Source organism: Hydractinia symbiolongicarpus, chromosome 14, assembly GCF_029227915.1.
Source record: "Hydractinia symbiolongicarpus strain clone_291-10 chromosome 14, HSymV2.1, whole genome shotgun sequence".
NCBI classification, from domain to species: Eukaryota; Metazoa; Cnidaria; class Hydrozoa; order Anthoathecata; family Hydractiniidae; genus Hydractinia; species Hydractinia symbiolongicarpus.
The window spans coordinates 17,304,404-17,317,913 of NC_079888.1; the positions used below are offsets into that span (position 1 = coordinate 17,304,404).

Consider the following 13,510-nt stretch of genomic DNA (forward strand, 5'->3'; position numbering starts at 1 on the left):
GGTCGACCATCAATTGATAATGGCGTTGACCGTCTGGGACCTAAAATACCAATGCCCCATCAGGAGGTTCGTACCGATAAATTTGCTCACTGGCCTGTATTCAATGATTCTTGCACTCGCTGCAAATACCAGAAATGCTCTACATTAACCTATGTATGTTGTGAGAAATGTAATGTCGCTTTATGTTTAAATAAGGACAGGAATTGTTTTAAGAAATTCCATACATGATTTAAACAGAGTGCTTGAGTGGAGTAACATTTACTAATTATAATATTTATACTGTATAATATATGTTTTGATCTTCGATTGACATAACTTTTCCATTTATTTTTACCCATTTTCCACCTTGTGCTGCCAACTGGCCACCAGCAGGTGGTGTTCACCAATTCTGACATTTGGTCCTTTTAGGAAAAAAAATTGAAATGATAAAATTTTCAATTCATATACGAGTTTGAGGCAATTTTTGGCCTTTTTTAGCTTTTAAAACACTTTTTTCCCAAAAATTTTTTTGGTGTTTTAATAACTTTTTGTGCATAATGTATCATATATGATACAGTCTTAAAAAATTGATTATGTCAGCAAATTTCTTTTTTTTTGCAAATTATGATTTAAATATGTTTTTAGTTGGTTAAAATAAATGAAATAACATAGGTTTCATAAAAAAAAAAAAAAAAATCATGCAAAAAGGGGTTAAGAAATTTTTCAAGGTGAAAGGTAATAAGCTTTAAAAAACCCAAAACTTTAAATTTTGAAGTAAAAAAGATCAACAACCATGTATAAAAATATACTAAAGAACCTTAATGGTACTAATTTTGGTATTTATTTTCCGGAATTGTTAAATATATATGTTATCAAATATTTTTGAAAAAAGTATTTTCTGAATAAAATATTCACAGAGTTAATTACACCTTTAATACTTTTGTTAGGAATTTGGCAATGCTGTTCTATTTTTTACTTTGTGAGGTAAAAATTTTATGAATTATTGATATTCTTAATTTTTTGTGCAGGCATTAATTAACGAATATTAAAGGAAAAACACGAAAATTATTGCATGCAAAAATTAGTACCATTAAGCTATATAAAATGATTATACTTTAAAATACTTGAAGTTTATCTAATGCATTATTCCGTGATATACGAAGTTTAATATCTTTGCCAGTATTAAAATGCGCTCACTTGGAGGTGATGTTCTGGTAGAAGGATGTTTAAACATATAACCAATTGAATATGTGTCAGATTTAAATGACTGAGATGAGCCGGGAATATTACGTAGCTCATAGGCCAAATGTCTATGGTACCTTTCATATTTTTCATGCTCTGTAGTTCCAGGTTGAATAGAGTATGTGAGACAGCTTGCAACCCATATTAGCTTTGCCAAAATCAATAACCTTGGGAATACTTCCATGAATAACTATATTGTCAGCCTTAATATCATTATGCAGGATATTTTTTGAGTGAAGCCAAATAAATGATTCTAGATTAGTCCTGGATATGCTTTGGAACATTATGGGATCAAAGGAACAAATAGCTTTTGCAAGATTTCGAGAAGCTACCCAGGCACCTAAATGAAACATTCCAAGGAATTGCATTATGTTTGTTTCGTTTAACAATCCAAATACGTACGGGAAATTAGGATGACCAACAATCATGCCAATAACAGTTTCAACATCTATTGCTTAGAGTTATGTGAGTTGCACACTTTAGCTGCTGCCACTATACCAAGATTTTGAAATCTGAGAAGCTTTAACTCCCCAAACTGACCAGATCCAAAATTTCTGTTAGATGTAATGATCCATTGAATATGTTTTGAGGTATGTGATTGCAATATGGGCAGGAAACACAAATCCTTCATTCAGATCTGCTAAAAATCACCCAGTCACTAGCATGGTGGAATAGACTAGTTGGTTTGGATCTTTTAGCGGAGGAACAGATACCTGCTTTCACAAATGACACTTTAAGGTGCTTTTTCGTTTCCGGGACAACTTCAGATAAAAAACGCTCTAGATTTAACAGGAGCCTGCCAAGCACAGCATCGTAAAAATACCTCCAAAGTGTTGGTACTAGCTGGATGAGGCTTAAAAGAGAATGACTTGCTCCAGAGGCTGCCATTGAAACACCATAGCGGCGAAGGGCCATGAAAATGAGTTTATGCGGTATAGTGGGATACGCATTAAGCCACATTAAGCCATATTGCAGATTGTGCATTTTTTCTAGACTTGGCGTTTCTCAGAGCAGCCCAGACAAGAGACATATGCTCCCAGCAACCAGGAACTTTTTCCATACATCCTTTTTGAATGGATTTGTTAATAAAGTGGTTTTTCGGCATGATGTGGTTTTCTAGGCGCTTTGACACAAGACTGAAAAAAAGTTTTCCTTCCACATTGAGGAGAGCTATTGGCTGAAAGTCCTTAATGGATGATAGAGATGGAGGCTTGTTTTTAGGGACATAAACTTCTAAGCGACCCTCCACTGAACAGGAATGTAGGAATTCTTTAAACAAGATTGGAAAAGGTTGAAAAGAAAGGACGCAATTTGAGGACAATTCTTGTAAACAGTGTAAGGTATTTGTTTCAATCCGGGTGACGATGCATTCCGCCGAGTATGAAGGATGGTTGAAAGTCCTTGAAATTAAACTTGGAGGAATCAAATGCAGACGTGACGTTGGGAGCATTAGGCAAACCAGGAAGAGTCGAAAGCGGTATCTCATAAAAGGGATCAACTAACATGGAAGATTTGTGGGCATCTAGGGATTTTTAGGAACATTAAGCCTAATAGAGCATTTGGGATCCAGCAGATCTTTACCAGCCTGATAAGGATTCTTACCAAATGCACGGTTTGCATTGCGGATCTTCCAACGCTTTTTTGTGTTCCATTCTCCCTGGCGTAATGTTGTTAACTTTAATTTAACATTGCCTAGCGAAGTTTGTAAATGTTCCCTCTGCATTAAGTCCGACACGTTTTCTAGTTGTTGAAGAAGTGAATTTTTTTCTTTTACCAACGAGATGGACTGTAAAACACGTCTGTTTAAACCAGATGGGGCATGTGTGGGTTGAGCCTTAAATCCAAAGAGAAGGGAAGCATGATGGTAAATTGTGGATTCCAGAATTTCCATTCTCTCTGACAAAGGGTGAGATCCTAACAGGTTGTGGAAAACAGCATTGTTGAGAAGAATGAAAATTACAAAGTGCACGCACAATGATAAACTCGACCAGATGTCTGCTACGGCGCAGTTTGAGTTCGTTTTGTAACATATCTATGTATATGTAATTTAGAAATTTAACTGAAGTTTTTACTTTTTGTCAGTAATAAAGGGACGGTGAGTGTATATAAAATTAGGACTAGGCTCCCAGAAGAAGGTGCTGAATACACTTTGTTGCTTATTACAAGCATGAGTACTGTCCAACTTGGACTTCTAACTATTCTCTGACAAAATCTTAAAGACAAAAAACAATCCTTCAATCACAAACAATACGACACAAGACAGAGGTAAGAACATAAACGGACTGGTTATTGAGTCAATTTTTACAGACCAAAAATGTAAACCCTGCGCCTGCTTTTAAAATAAAATTGGAGTGTACTTCCAGGATACCCAGCGCCCTGAAATTTCAGTCCACAATCTCGTGCATACGGAACCATACGCTGTGCCAGATACGAATTGAGTAGAATATGGGTTCCGTATTTCACTGAACAATTTTAGTTCTGGCGAATACGGAAATATACACGTATCCTGTGTAATACATTTCCGTATAGCAAGTATTTCGCATACTTTTGTTATTCACTCGTATTCGTGTAATATTACCAAATTCCGTTTTCTTAAAGTCAGGCATGTTTCACACAGCCCTAGTCACATCATTACAGCCTGCTGTATTGTTATCTCATAACCCATTTATAACGAATTTAAGTGACGGAGAAAAGAAAAGTGAAACAAGTAACAGAGGTCTAGAAGGAATATATGACGATGAGAAACGAGAGCCGTGAGATGAGAATGCATAATTAAAAGTAAACAGCAACATCTGGACAAGGAGATGTGCTGAACGCTTACGGTAACGGTGGGGCAAGAATTAAGACCCGCCGAACAAAAGTTTAGAAACAATCGTGTAGCAAAACATTACTGTGCAAGACTTCCGTGAAATTTAAATCGTCCCAGTTATTAGTTTTATGGGCTTATCAATCAATCATTTAATCGTAGCAACTATAGAATTCCACCCGGCGAAATTTAGGGTTGAATTAATAAAGCCAACGGACAACAGGTCTGACTTGACTAGACTCGATGTTTTATTCTACGCAGCTGACATAAAAATTCAATTAAACATTTAGCAGCCTACGCAGCCTAAACAGAAATCCAATTAAGAGAATAGGAGTAACTACATTGCAATGCAGATATAACTAGCCTTTTACGACAGAGATATATTTAACAGCCTACACCGCATACGCAGGAGCAACTGTTATAGTTCTTTCACTTCACTTATTGAACATACAAACAAGTACTAATTCGGTAACAAATTAACAAATGCCTTCAGGCTATATTTTATATACATACCATCAAAATTTTTTCTTTTCAAAAATAATTTTATTTGTGTGTAATTCATATGTAATGAATTACACACATTCAGTTTTAAATTATGTACACAAAGTGGAACATTTTAACAGAATTGTAAGTATTGATAAAAGACGGGGTCTTCGTTTTGGTAGTATAATGTGCAGTTGCTATGTGAAAAGTAGAATTGAATCGAAGAAAAAAGCATAAATGTTGATATATATTATATAGCAAAACTCAATAACTTATGGTAGAAATGGAGTTGCAAACATTTTTCACCCATTTATTTTGGCAATTTATTCATACCCGTACATGATATTTTGAACCTCAATAAACAGAAAAGACATCATTTTATAATTTAAGCTATTAAAATAAGGACGTGGATATTCTGCCGGTACCGGCAGAATAAGTAGGGGTGTTTATTCTGCCGGCAGTAACCAACTACCGGCAGAATAAAGAGAGATAGTCTGCCGGCAGTAACTACCGGCAGAATAAAGGGGGCTATTAATTCTGCCGGCAGTAATCAACTACCGGCAGAATAAAGAGAGATATTAGTCTGCCGGCAGTAATAACGGAAATCACGATAAATACACCAAAAAGGTATTATTTTGCAAAAAGTAAATATAGTACATAATCGTGGCAAAAATACAAAAAAACTCAAAGCAAACAAAACTCCGGTTTTATTCCACGACATGACGAGACAAAAAAAACGTGTAAAGTGTACCAAACACTATTAAAAACTGTACTATTAAAATTGCAGTATATAAAGATAAAGATCTCCATATACCAAACTTTCTGAATTTTTACAAAATGAAAGTTCTTGAACCAACACAAGTAAGTTAATTAGAACAAAAATAAAAATACATCAGTCGTGTTACCGGTTCATGACTTATACGCATTGACGAGTCGCATAACAATATGTTCTAATCTAGCACAGGTAGTTTTACCAATGTCAAAGCTCTCCTTATAACCGTGATGGACAAAATGTAAAATTTTTTCCTTTGGTTCAGTTTCATCATTGGCATATAACTTATACTCCTTTTCGAATTTCGGAAATGTGTTGAATAATTCTTCCAGCGCGTGGGCGTACTTTTTCCCTTCGTACTTACAAATCGCAAGTAATTTATTGTTATCAGGATCACTTGACTCTTGCACAATATCCATCAAACTTCCGTCATGTGCCATTTTTCTTAACAGCAGCCGCCAATGACAAAACCACCTTTCTAGTTCTTTTTTTTCACGTTGTTCTAAGAAGCAGAAGTGACTAATAATAAAAAATTAAAGCGAGTTAAGTGGCAAAAAAATATGATGCCGGCTATATACCTTCTTCAATTGCTTTTTCCATCTCCTCTTTTCCTAATGGAATATGGTAACATTATTTTGAGAATGTAATGACAAAATAATTATAGATTTCTGTATTATAAACTTTTGTAAAAAAACTTACGTTTTTTCAAAAATTTCTCACAACTAAAGCAAATATTTCCATCTGTGCTATTAAAACAAATGTCGTGGTATCTGACTAAGCACCTTGTACAAGAGCGTGGTTCGACCAACTCTGCTTTACAATTTCCACACAAACTTTCTTTCCGTGATTCAACTGCATCTTTTATGTATTTGCACAGCTTACCATAAGTTTCTTTTAGGCAAAATCTCCTAATTAGTTTTATATCGAATGATTCGTCACTTATGCAATTTGGAAGATCCTGTTCGACCATCCTTCGAAACGCATCTTCGTCTACACTTTCGTTTTCATTTATACAGTCAATAGCAAATTCGGGGCAAAACAAAACAGACAAAATCATTTTAGCCTTTCCTTCTTCGTTCATCTTGTTAAAGTCATAAGTTTGCAAATCACCTAAAATATAAAGCAGATGGAAATTTTTTGTGACATTCAAGTATAAAAAGAAAGAAACTGTTAATAAACGCAATAGATTAGACTAGTCGATGGCCCGTGGAAGAATCCACGGGTCCGCCCATCCTTTTTATACCACTTAAGCGCGTCTCGCTACTTACGGTACGGTACCATTTTGCGTGACAGACAGACGCACACGGGTATTATAATATAGATATTTACTTGAATTATGGTGTTCCTCAGATAGTGTGCCTGTATCTATTATCGAAGAAGCGCAAGATTTTTCTGAAACGCCAGCATCCTAAAAGATTTTGGTAGGTATTAAGAAGTTAGTTGCTTCAAAATTCATGAAAGGTAATAATTAAAAATAAAGAAACGACAAGGTGACATTTATGACATATGACTCACAGGAATAGTTGTCAGATAATTGATTTTCTTAATCTGCATGCCACCAATTCGATTGCTATTTAGTTTCGACAAAATCCAAGATATGTAATTGTGTGTGTACGTCATACTGCAAGTCAAAAGGTGATAAAACCATTTGCGTATTTGTATCATGTGACCAGGATAAAAATCGAATTCGGCGTCCTTGACTATGTATAAGAAGTACATTACCGCAAATATGCCACAATCCACTCCGTTTCTCTGCCTTGGTAACTTTCGCGAAAAAGAAAACTCAAATCTCTCTGATGTGATTATGCACCAGTCTGGTATGGATTCCGGTATTGGCGTTTCCAAATTGTTATTGAGAATATTATACCAAATGATGTGGTTTATAACATTGATATCTTGCTTGAATTTCGTGTCTGGAACATAACCATACATAGGGTCCAGATAAAGAATATTCTTTTGCACACAATCAATCAAAACCAAGGACCAGTGGTTGGAGTAAAAAGAAGCAGACACGATTAAATCGATATCTTCACAGTCACCAGGCAAAACTGCCTCAAGTGTTGAATCTCTTTTAACGCGTTCGAAAAAGGAAGAAGGCAAAATGAAAATATTTTTCTCTTGAAATACTGTTGATGATATCAGGATAAATAAGCCATCAATAACTTCCCCTAACACCATAGTTCGTGGACTAAGTGACTGTAAGTCGTCAAAGTACAACTTAAATGGAGAGCTAGACGGGGTTAAAACCGTTTTTGACGACATTTGTTGTTTACAAACTGTTTCAAAAGCCATGGACCAAACATTGCGATTCGCCTCAATAGAAATTGGAAGAGGTTTTGGTACATTGATATTGTTTCGAACAGGTACTAAGGAAAATATAAATACGAGAAGATTGGAATAAACATATTCTAATTCATATATAGTTAAATATTTTTAATGTCAAAACGTATTTGTAGAATTGACAAAAAAATTACCTGAATTCCCACATTTCCTAGTCAAACACGTCTTGCACACCCAGTTAACCATTTTTGGTTTTTGTTTTAAACCAATGCATGTCAGGTGGTACCAATTTAAACACACTTCGCACCCTATCACGTGACCGTCTGCTTCATTTTTGCATCGTGGGCATGTCCAGGTTCCCTTTTTGTCTTTGACAATCAAAAGTCTCTGTAGTTTGGCAAATGCGGTTGAAGTAAAGTACTTGTAAATCAATTGCGTATCCACATTTTCATCTAGAAGTGCCATAGAGAGTGAACATGCTTTCGGAAGATCATTTTCACAAACTGTAGTGCCGTTTTTGACAATTTCTTCACCTTTTTGTTCTCCGAAGATCCATGACATGCGACATTGCTGCTCCCGAACAGGTAGTAATTTGAAAGGAGTTGGACGTTTGTCAAGTGCCTTTTTCCTGCGTTTGTATGTTAAACCAATTACGTTAAAATCCACTCCCTTTGGGCGACCTCTTCTCTTAATTTTAACCGGTAGTTTGAGATCAAGATTCGACTCTAAATTTAAATTATTTAAAAAAAATCTACGTCCCACAGGCAGATGAATTCATTTAACACAAAAATAAATATAAAAATCCGAGAGGTATCAGGAAAGAACATCTGACATACTTTCTAATACACCAACGTCTTTTGATGCCATGTCATCCGCCTCCGCTAATTCCACTGTTTCAACTTCACTTGGAGGTTCATCACTTTCTTTTTGTTTTTCCGTTTGTTCATAATCTTGACCACATGTAGATGCCGCTGTTTCATTTTGATTAGAATAGTCATTGGGATATGCAACTTCAACGCCATCTTAAAGAATAAAAGGAAATTATTAATCCGTGCATTTTTCCAGCCTATGCAGTTTATCCTTTTGCGCCATATTTTAGAAAAATAAATATTAAAAATAATAAGAACCTCTTGTTCCCAGCAATTGTACATCAACGTCATTGTCCCAATACCATACAAGTTTCTTTAGAACATCCATCTTTCCCAAAAACCGTTTCGTACCTTCACTCGACACAATTGTCTTTATTTCTTCGCAGACCCGATGCACATTGCGGTAACGCTCGTTAAGATTCAATACCTTCTTTTCGCCTTTTCTTAAGGATACATGAACTGGTGTGACTGGAGATGGGTGCTCTGATATAAACATCCGATGTGTTTTTCTATGAAAATCATTAGTCCACCGGTCAGCGCATAAACTTTCGTCAAAAAGAGGTAAACCTTCAAGTTCTCGTACAACAAATATGTGCCGACAGGGTAACAGCATCGAGGTTGTAAAACTGCATGTGCACGAATTTGTGTTGACATTTAAATGCATTTCACCACGAACTTTGAAAACTGTCCCCTCTTTATGAACATTTCCGACATTTTTCATTTCTTTTAATTGGTTCAGCACAAAATTTAAGGCGTAACTTGTTAACAAATTTGAATATTGGTATTGAGGGGTTGAAATATTAAATGGTATTACTTTGCGCTTGAGTAATGTTGATGCAGCTTTGTGATCTCGTTCGTTCCTTAAGGAGTACAAAACCGTGAAAAAACCGTCAATAAAGTCTTCTAACGGACTGTACAACTTAATGACAGATTTGAGTTTGCCATTTAAGCTCTCAAGTCTATTGTTCGTCGTATTTAGGAAGCTATTGACATTAAGGACATCACCTAAAACCCACTCATTCTTTATATCGTGCCAATTCTCTGTAAAGTAGCTTTGAACCATTTCTGGAGCAGCCTTCATAAATAGATCGTATTGTTCACGATATTCACTTTCCGTTTTGCTGTAACACATTTTCTGAAAAAGTTCTTTTAATACCACTTGTTGGCATTCTCGTAAATTAAATGATTGGTTAGAAATTTCACGCTTAAAACTACGTAGTGTGTGAAATAAACAAATCAATAGTTTACAGGTGGGGAAAATTTCTTTAACCACCTTTCTCAATGTCAGATCTTTGTCGGCCATTACGATGCGAGGAATTAACCCATTATTATTTTCTTTAAAAGTGTTTAAAAGCCAAGTAATTGACTCCTCATTTTCAGATACAAGAAGCCCCACAGCAGCAACCTCGGTTCCACCCATGGAATCTTCAACCACCAACAAATAAACAGGAATTTTTAGTTCTGTCAACTTATATGTAGCATCAATGAAAAATATTTCAGCATATGCTGCCGTTACAATTTTCATGAAATCATCTTGAAAGAAAATCCCAATCAAATTTTTTTCTTCATCAGCATGAATGCTAACAGTGCAACCTACAGTAGATTTACAAATTGTTTACAAAGTGAAAATTTTATTGCAATCATGTTTACAGTATCAATTGGTAAGTCAAGAGTTAAACCTCTGTATTTTTAGAAATTCTCTTTCAAAATAGAAGCATGAAGGCTAAAAAAACCCAAAAGAGAAACAAAGAAGACAATAACTGCCCCATAATACAGAGTTGATAAATAAGTAAAACCAACCGTATTTATTTGTTAAAATATCTACAACTGAGTTTAGGTCGTTACGAGTTTTTTCTCTTTTGTTTTCTGCAGCGATGTTGGAAATATCTCGGAGTGTTACAACTTTCCCACATTCTCTCGAGAGTTCCTGCTGCAATAACTTTTTGTTGACATTCATCGAGAGCAGGTACTTAGCCTTTTCCTTGCTTTGGTCTGTGAGACGCCTTTGTTTTGGCAAGTGGTTGAACAACTTCTATGAAAAATATACCATTTAAATGTATTACATTATAACATTAACATTAAAAATCAAATTTATATTAAAAAGATTACTTTTAATTTTATTATGTATATACAGATAATAAATGAAGGCAGCAGGAATTGAACCCGCAACTGCAAGGCAAGAGCCATGCCGTTTTTCCGTTAAACTATACCTTCGAACATAACAATTTTTAAGTTGACTTTGTACATTATTTTTACGTCTTAAGTTATATATGACTGAACACTTTATTATTGTTACTATTATATTATTATTATTATATTATTAGGTTTCAATATTTTATTGTATTTATTATATAGTAGTCATTTATATGTAATTGTCAGTGTACAGCAATGTTTAATCTCTGAAATACGCCACAACAGGGTGGCGAAACGTCATAAAGGTAAATGATGTTTATCATAAAAATTGTACCACTGTGTGTAGCTAGCAGTTACCTGGTTGAGTTCATGATTATGTTTATCAACTATATCTTTTACTTCTAAAGTTTGGCCATCTGCAGATGCCCTAATCTTGATACTAAATGGGCAGTTATTCTTCAGTGTTCTGCAATAAAGAAAAAAGAACAGTAGCTAGCTAGGCTAGGTGAACACAGAGGAACAGAGCTTGCTAAACTAATACTATGCAGAAATTATTTTCAATAAAAAGCTAGAAATAAATAACTTATTGATATCTACTTACTGCGAGGAGCGTTTTCCTGAACTTTCTGAGTGAAATTTACGACCACCATGAACACAAGACAGTTTTAGCTCATAATATTTTAACTCAGGATTTAGTGTTTTCTTTACTCTCCCTTGAGAAGCTTTTATTGTCCGAGAATCTCTAATCCATAAATCTACGAAGTGTGATGCTTTAAAACGTTCTAATTTATTACATAAATCCTTATAGCTCGCAAACTTTTCACCAACAGTAAATGCACCATCAACATCATCCGCCATTACGATTATGTCTGAATGATGTTAAGTACGCGATTTGGCGGGAAATTTACTGCCGGCAGAATAATTTTCTTCCTTAACCAGCCGGTACCGTCCGACTAACGCGTGTTACTATTTCCGCCGGTACCGGCAGAATATACACTCCGTTAAAATAAATCAAGTCAAATAATAGAAAGTCTAAACAGGAAATTTTTACATTTAATGGAATAACTCCTAAGCATTCTAAAGCTAAAAACCAAATTTTTTTAAAAAAGAAAAAGAAAAAAAGTTTACAGTTTTAACTACGCAACACTGTTTCCATTTAAGAAAACTAAATATGTTAATGTATTTTTTTTGGAGATTATTCCAGCAGATTATGGATTTTGACTATTAATATGGAGTTAATTGGCGTATATGAAAAGTGGTATAAGAATAAGCGACATTTTTGGATCAACCTTTTTAATGTCCATTAAATTATCACACAAGTTAACATATCAATGTTTAATATAATCTACCATATTTTGTGTAATGCATTTGTGCTAAGGAACGTTGTATTTTGATTCGTATTCAGTGTTTGGACATAGTGAAGTAGGAGGAAAATCATCTGGAGAGACTGTCACAAAAAGTTTGATGGTTTTTTCTGTACCAGCGTTTATGTATAAGATGATAGTGCCTAGTGATTGTTCTAGCAAATTATGTAATAATTCCAGATATTCATTATTTGCTGGAAGCTTGTGGATGTTGTATGCTTATAAACACGGATACTTATAATTATATTCTTAATGTCCCCGTCAATTCCACCATTACCTGAGTTAAAAACAAAAAATAGCACAGTTGAACAGAAAGTGGTCAAAGTTTACTGTAGGAAGATAGGGATATCTAGTTTCTGCTGATGAATGTCCGCGGACCTCTTCGAGGTGACCCAGCTAGACATCCAGGGTACTTAGGTTTACAAATATGGGTCGAAACCTACCTGCCCTTGGTTAAATTTCTGTTCATCTTTCAAATGTGTTGTGTCCTTTTTAATTTTTTATATATTTTTAATTAATTCCTTGTAAAAAGGGAGAATTGTGCTTTTAGAGGCATGTTCTCTAGAGGAGTACAACCTCTAGCTTATTTCCAAAGACCTAACAGGTTCAGTTCATCATTGCGGTGGCTTGCCACCTCTTTGTAAATTATTTTCTTATTCTGTGATTTCCTGGTTTACAATAAATGCGCCAAAATTTTGTGTTAAAAATTTAGTCAATCCATTGCTGGTTGTAGAGGGGATAATTAATTTTCGGATATATTCATTAGTAATTGAATCAGCTAATTTTATTGCCGGAGATTTTCCTAAAATTGTCAGTTCCAGATACAATGATACGGAAGTAGAATGTGTGTTTTATATATATATTTTTTTCCTTTTTTCATTTTAAATTATTGGGACACCTTTAGAATTAGTACAAAAAAATAGTGATTATGATATAAAAGCTGCAACGAAATGATACGAAGTTTTTCGTGTGGACTGATTGCTTGAGTGCGTATCTGCGTACCATTTTAATTTTGTTAAAATTTTTAGTGAACATTTTTTAAATTATAGGCTAATTTAAATGTTAAAACGAAAACTGATGTAGACACGCACTTATAAAGAACAGTAAATTTGATGGTGTTATAAAGGCTGCAAAGCAGAGACGCAGTTGTAAAGAACGATAGTTTTGATAGCGTCATATAAAATCTGAAATGCAGAAGCAGATACGAAGATATAAAAGAATTTTCTATTAATATTCAAATTGTGAAACAAACCTGTGGATGGTTTACCAACAAGTATCCATAATGTATTTAAGTTGATTTTGAATCCTATTATTACGCAATGTGGTTTATGAGCAGCCAATATGAACCTAATTGCAGTAAGCAATGACGCAAGAACGTATCCGGCATTGGTCTTTTAGCTTTTGCGTTGTTGGAAATGAAAGTTGCTAGTTCTTCAGTGAGCATACAATTGATTTCTGCTTCATTTAATATCAATCGTTTGTAAAGGGCAGCCCAAGTGTCGTCATTTTGCTGGTTAATTAAGTGTTTATACATGATGACTTCATTGCGCGCGTTGATTTAGAGTTTGGTATAAAAAGCAGC

General features: G+C 34.7%; 1 protein-coding gene across 1 annotated transcript; it reads right to left on the minus strand.

The window, feature by feature from the left end:
* Window positions 1–10,906: 10,906 nt before the first annotated feature.
* Window positions 10,907–11,512, minus strand: LOC130625742 (uncharacterized). The gene has a single exon (XM_057440845.1). It carries the CDS (start codon window positions 11,420–11,422, stop codon window positions 11,162–11,164), a length of 261 nt encoding a protein of 86 aa, XP_057296828.1. The 5' UTR covers window positions 11,423–11,512; the 3' UTR covers window positions 10,907–11,161.
* Between the last annotated feature and the right edge of the window lie 1,998 nt (window positions 11,513–13,510).

Coding starts and splice junctions, on each gene's coding strand:
- LOC130625742 (XM_057440845.1), bottom strand. CDS start 11,422: ATGGCGGATGATGTTGATGGTGCATTTACTGTTGGTGAAAAGTTTGCG.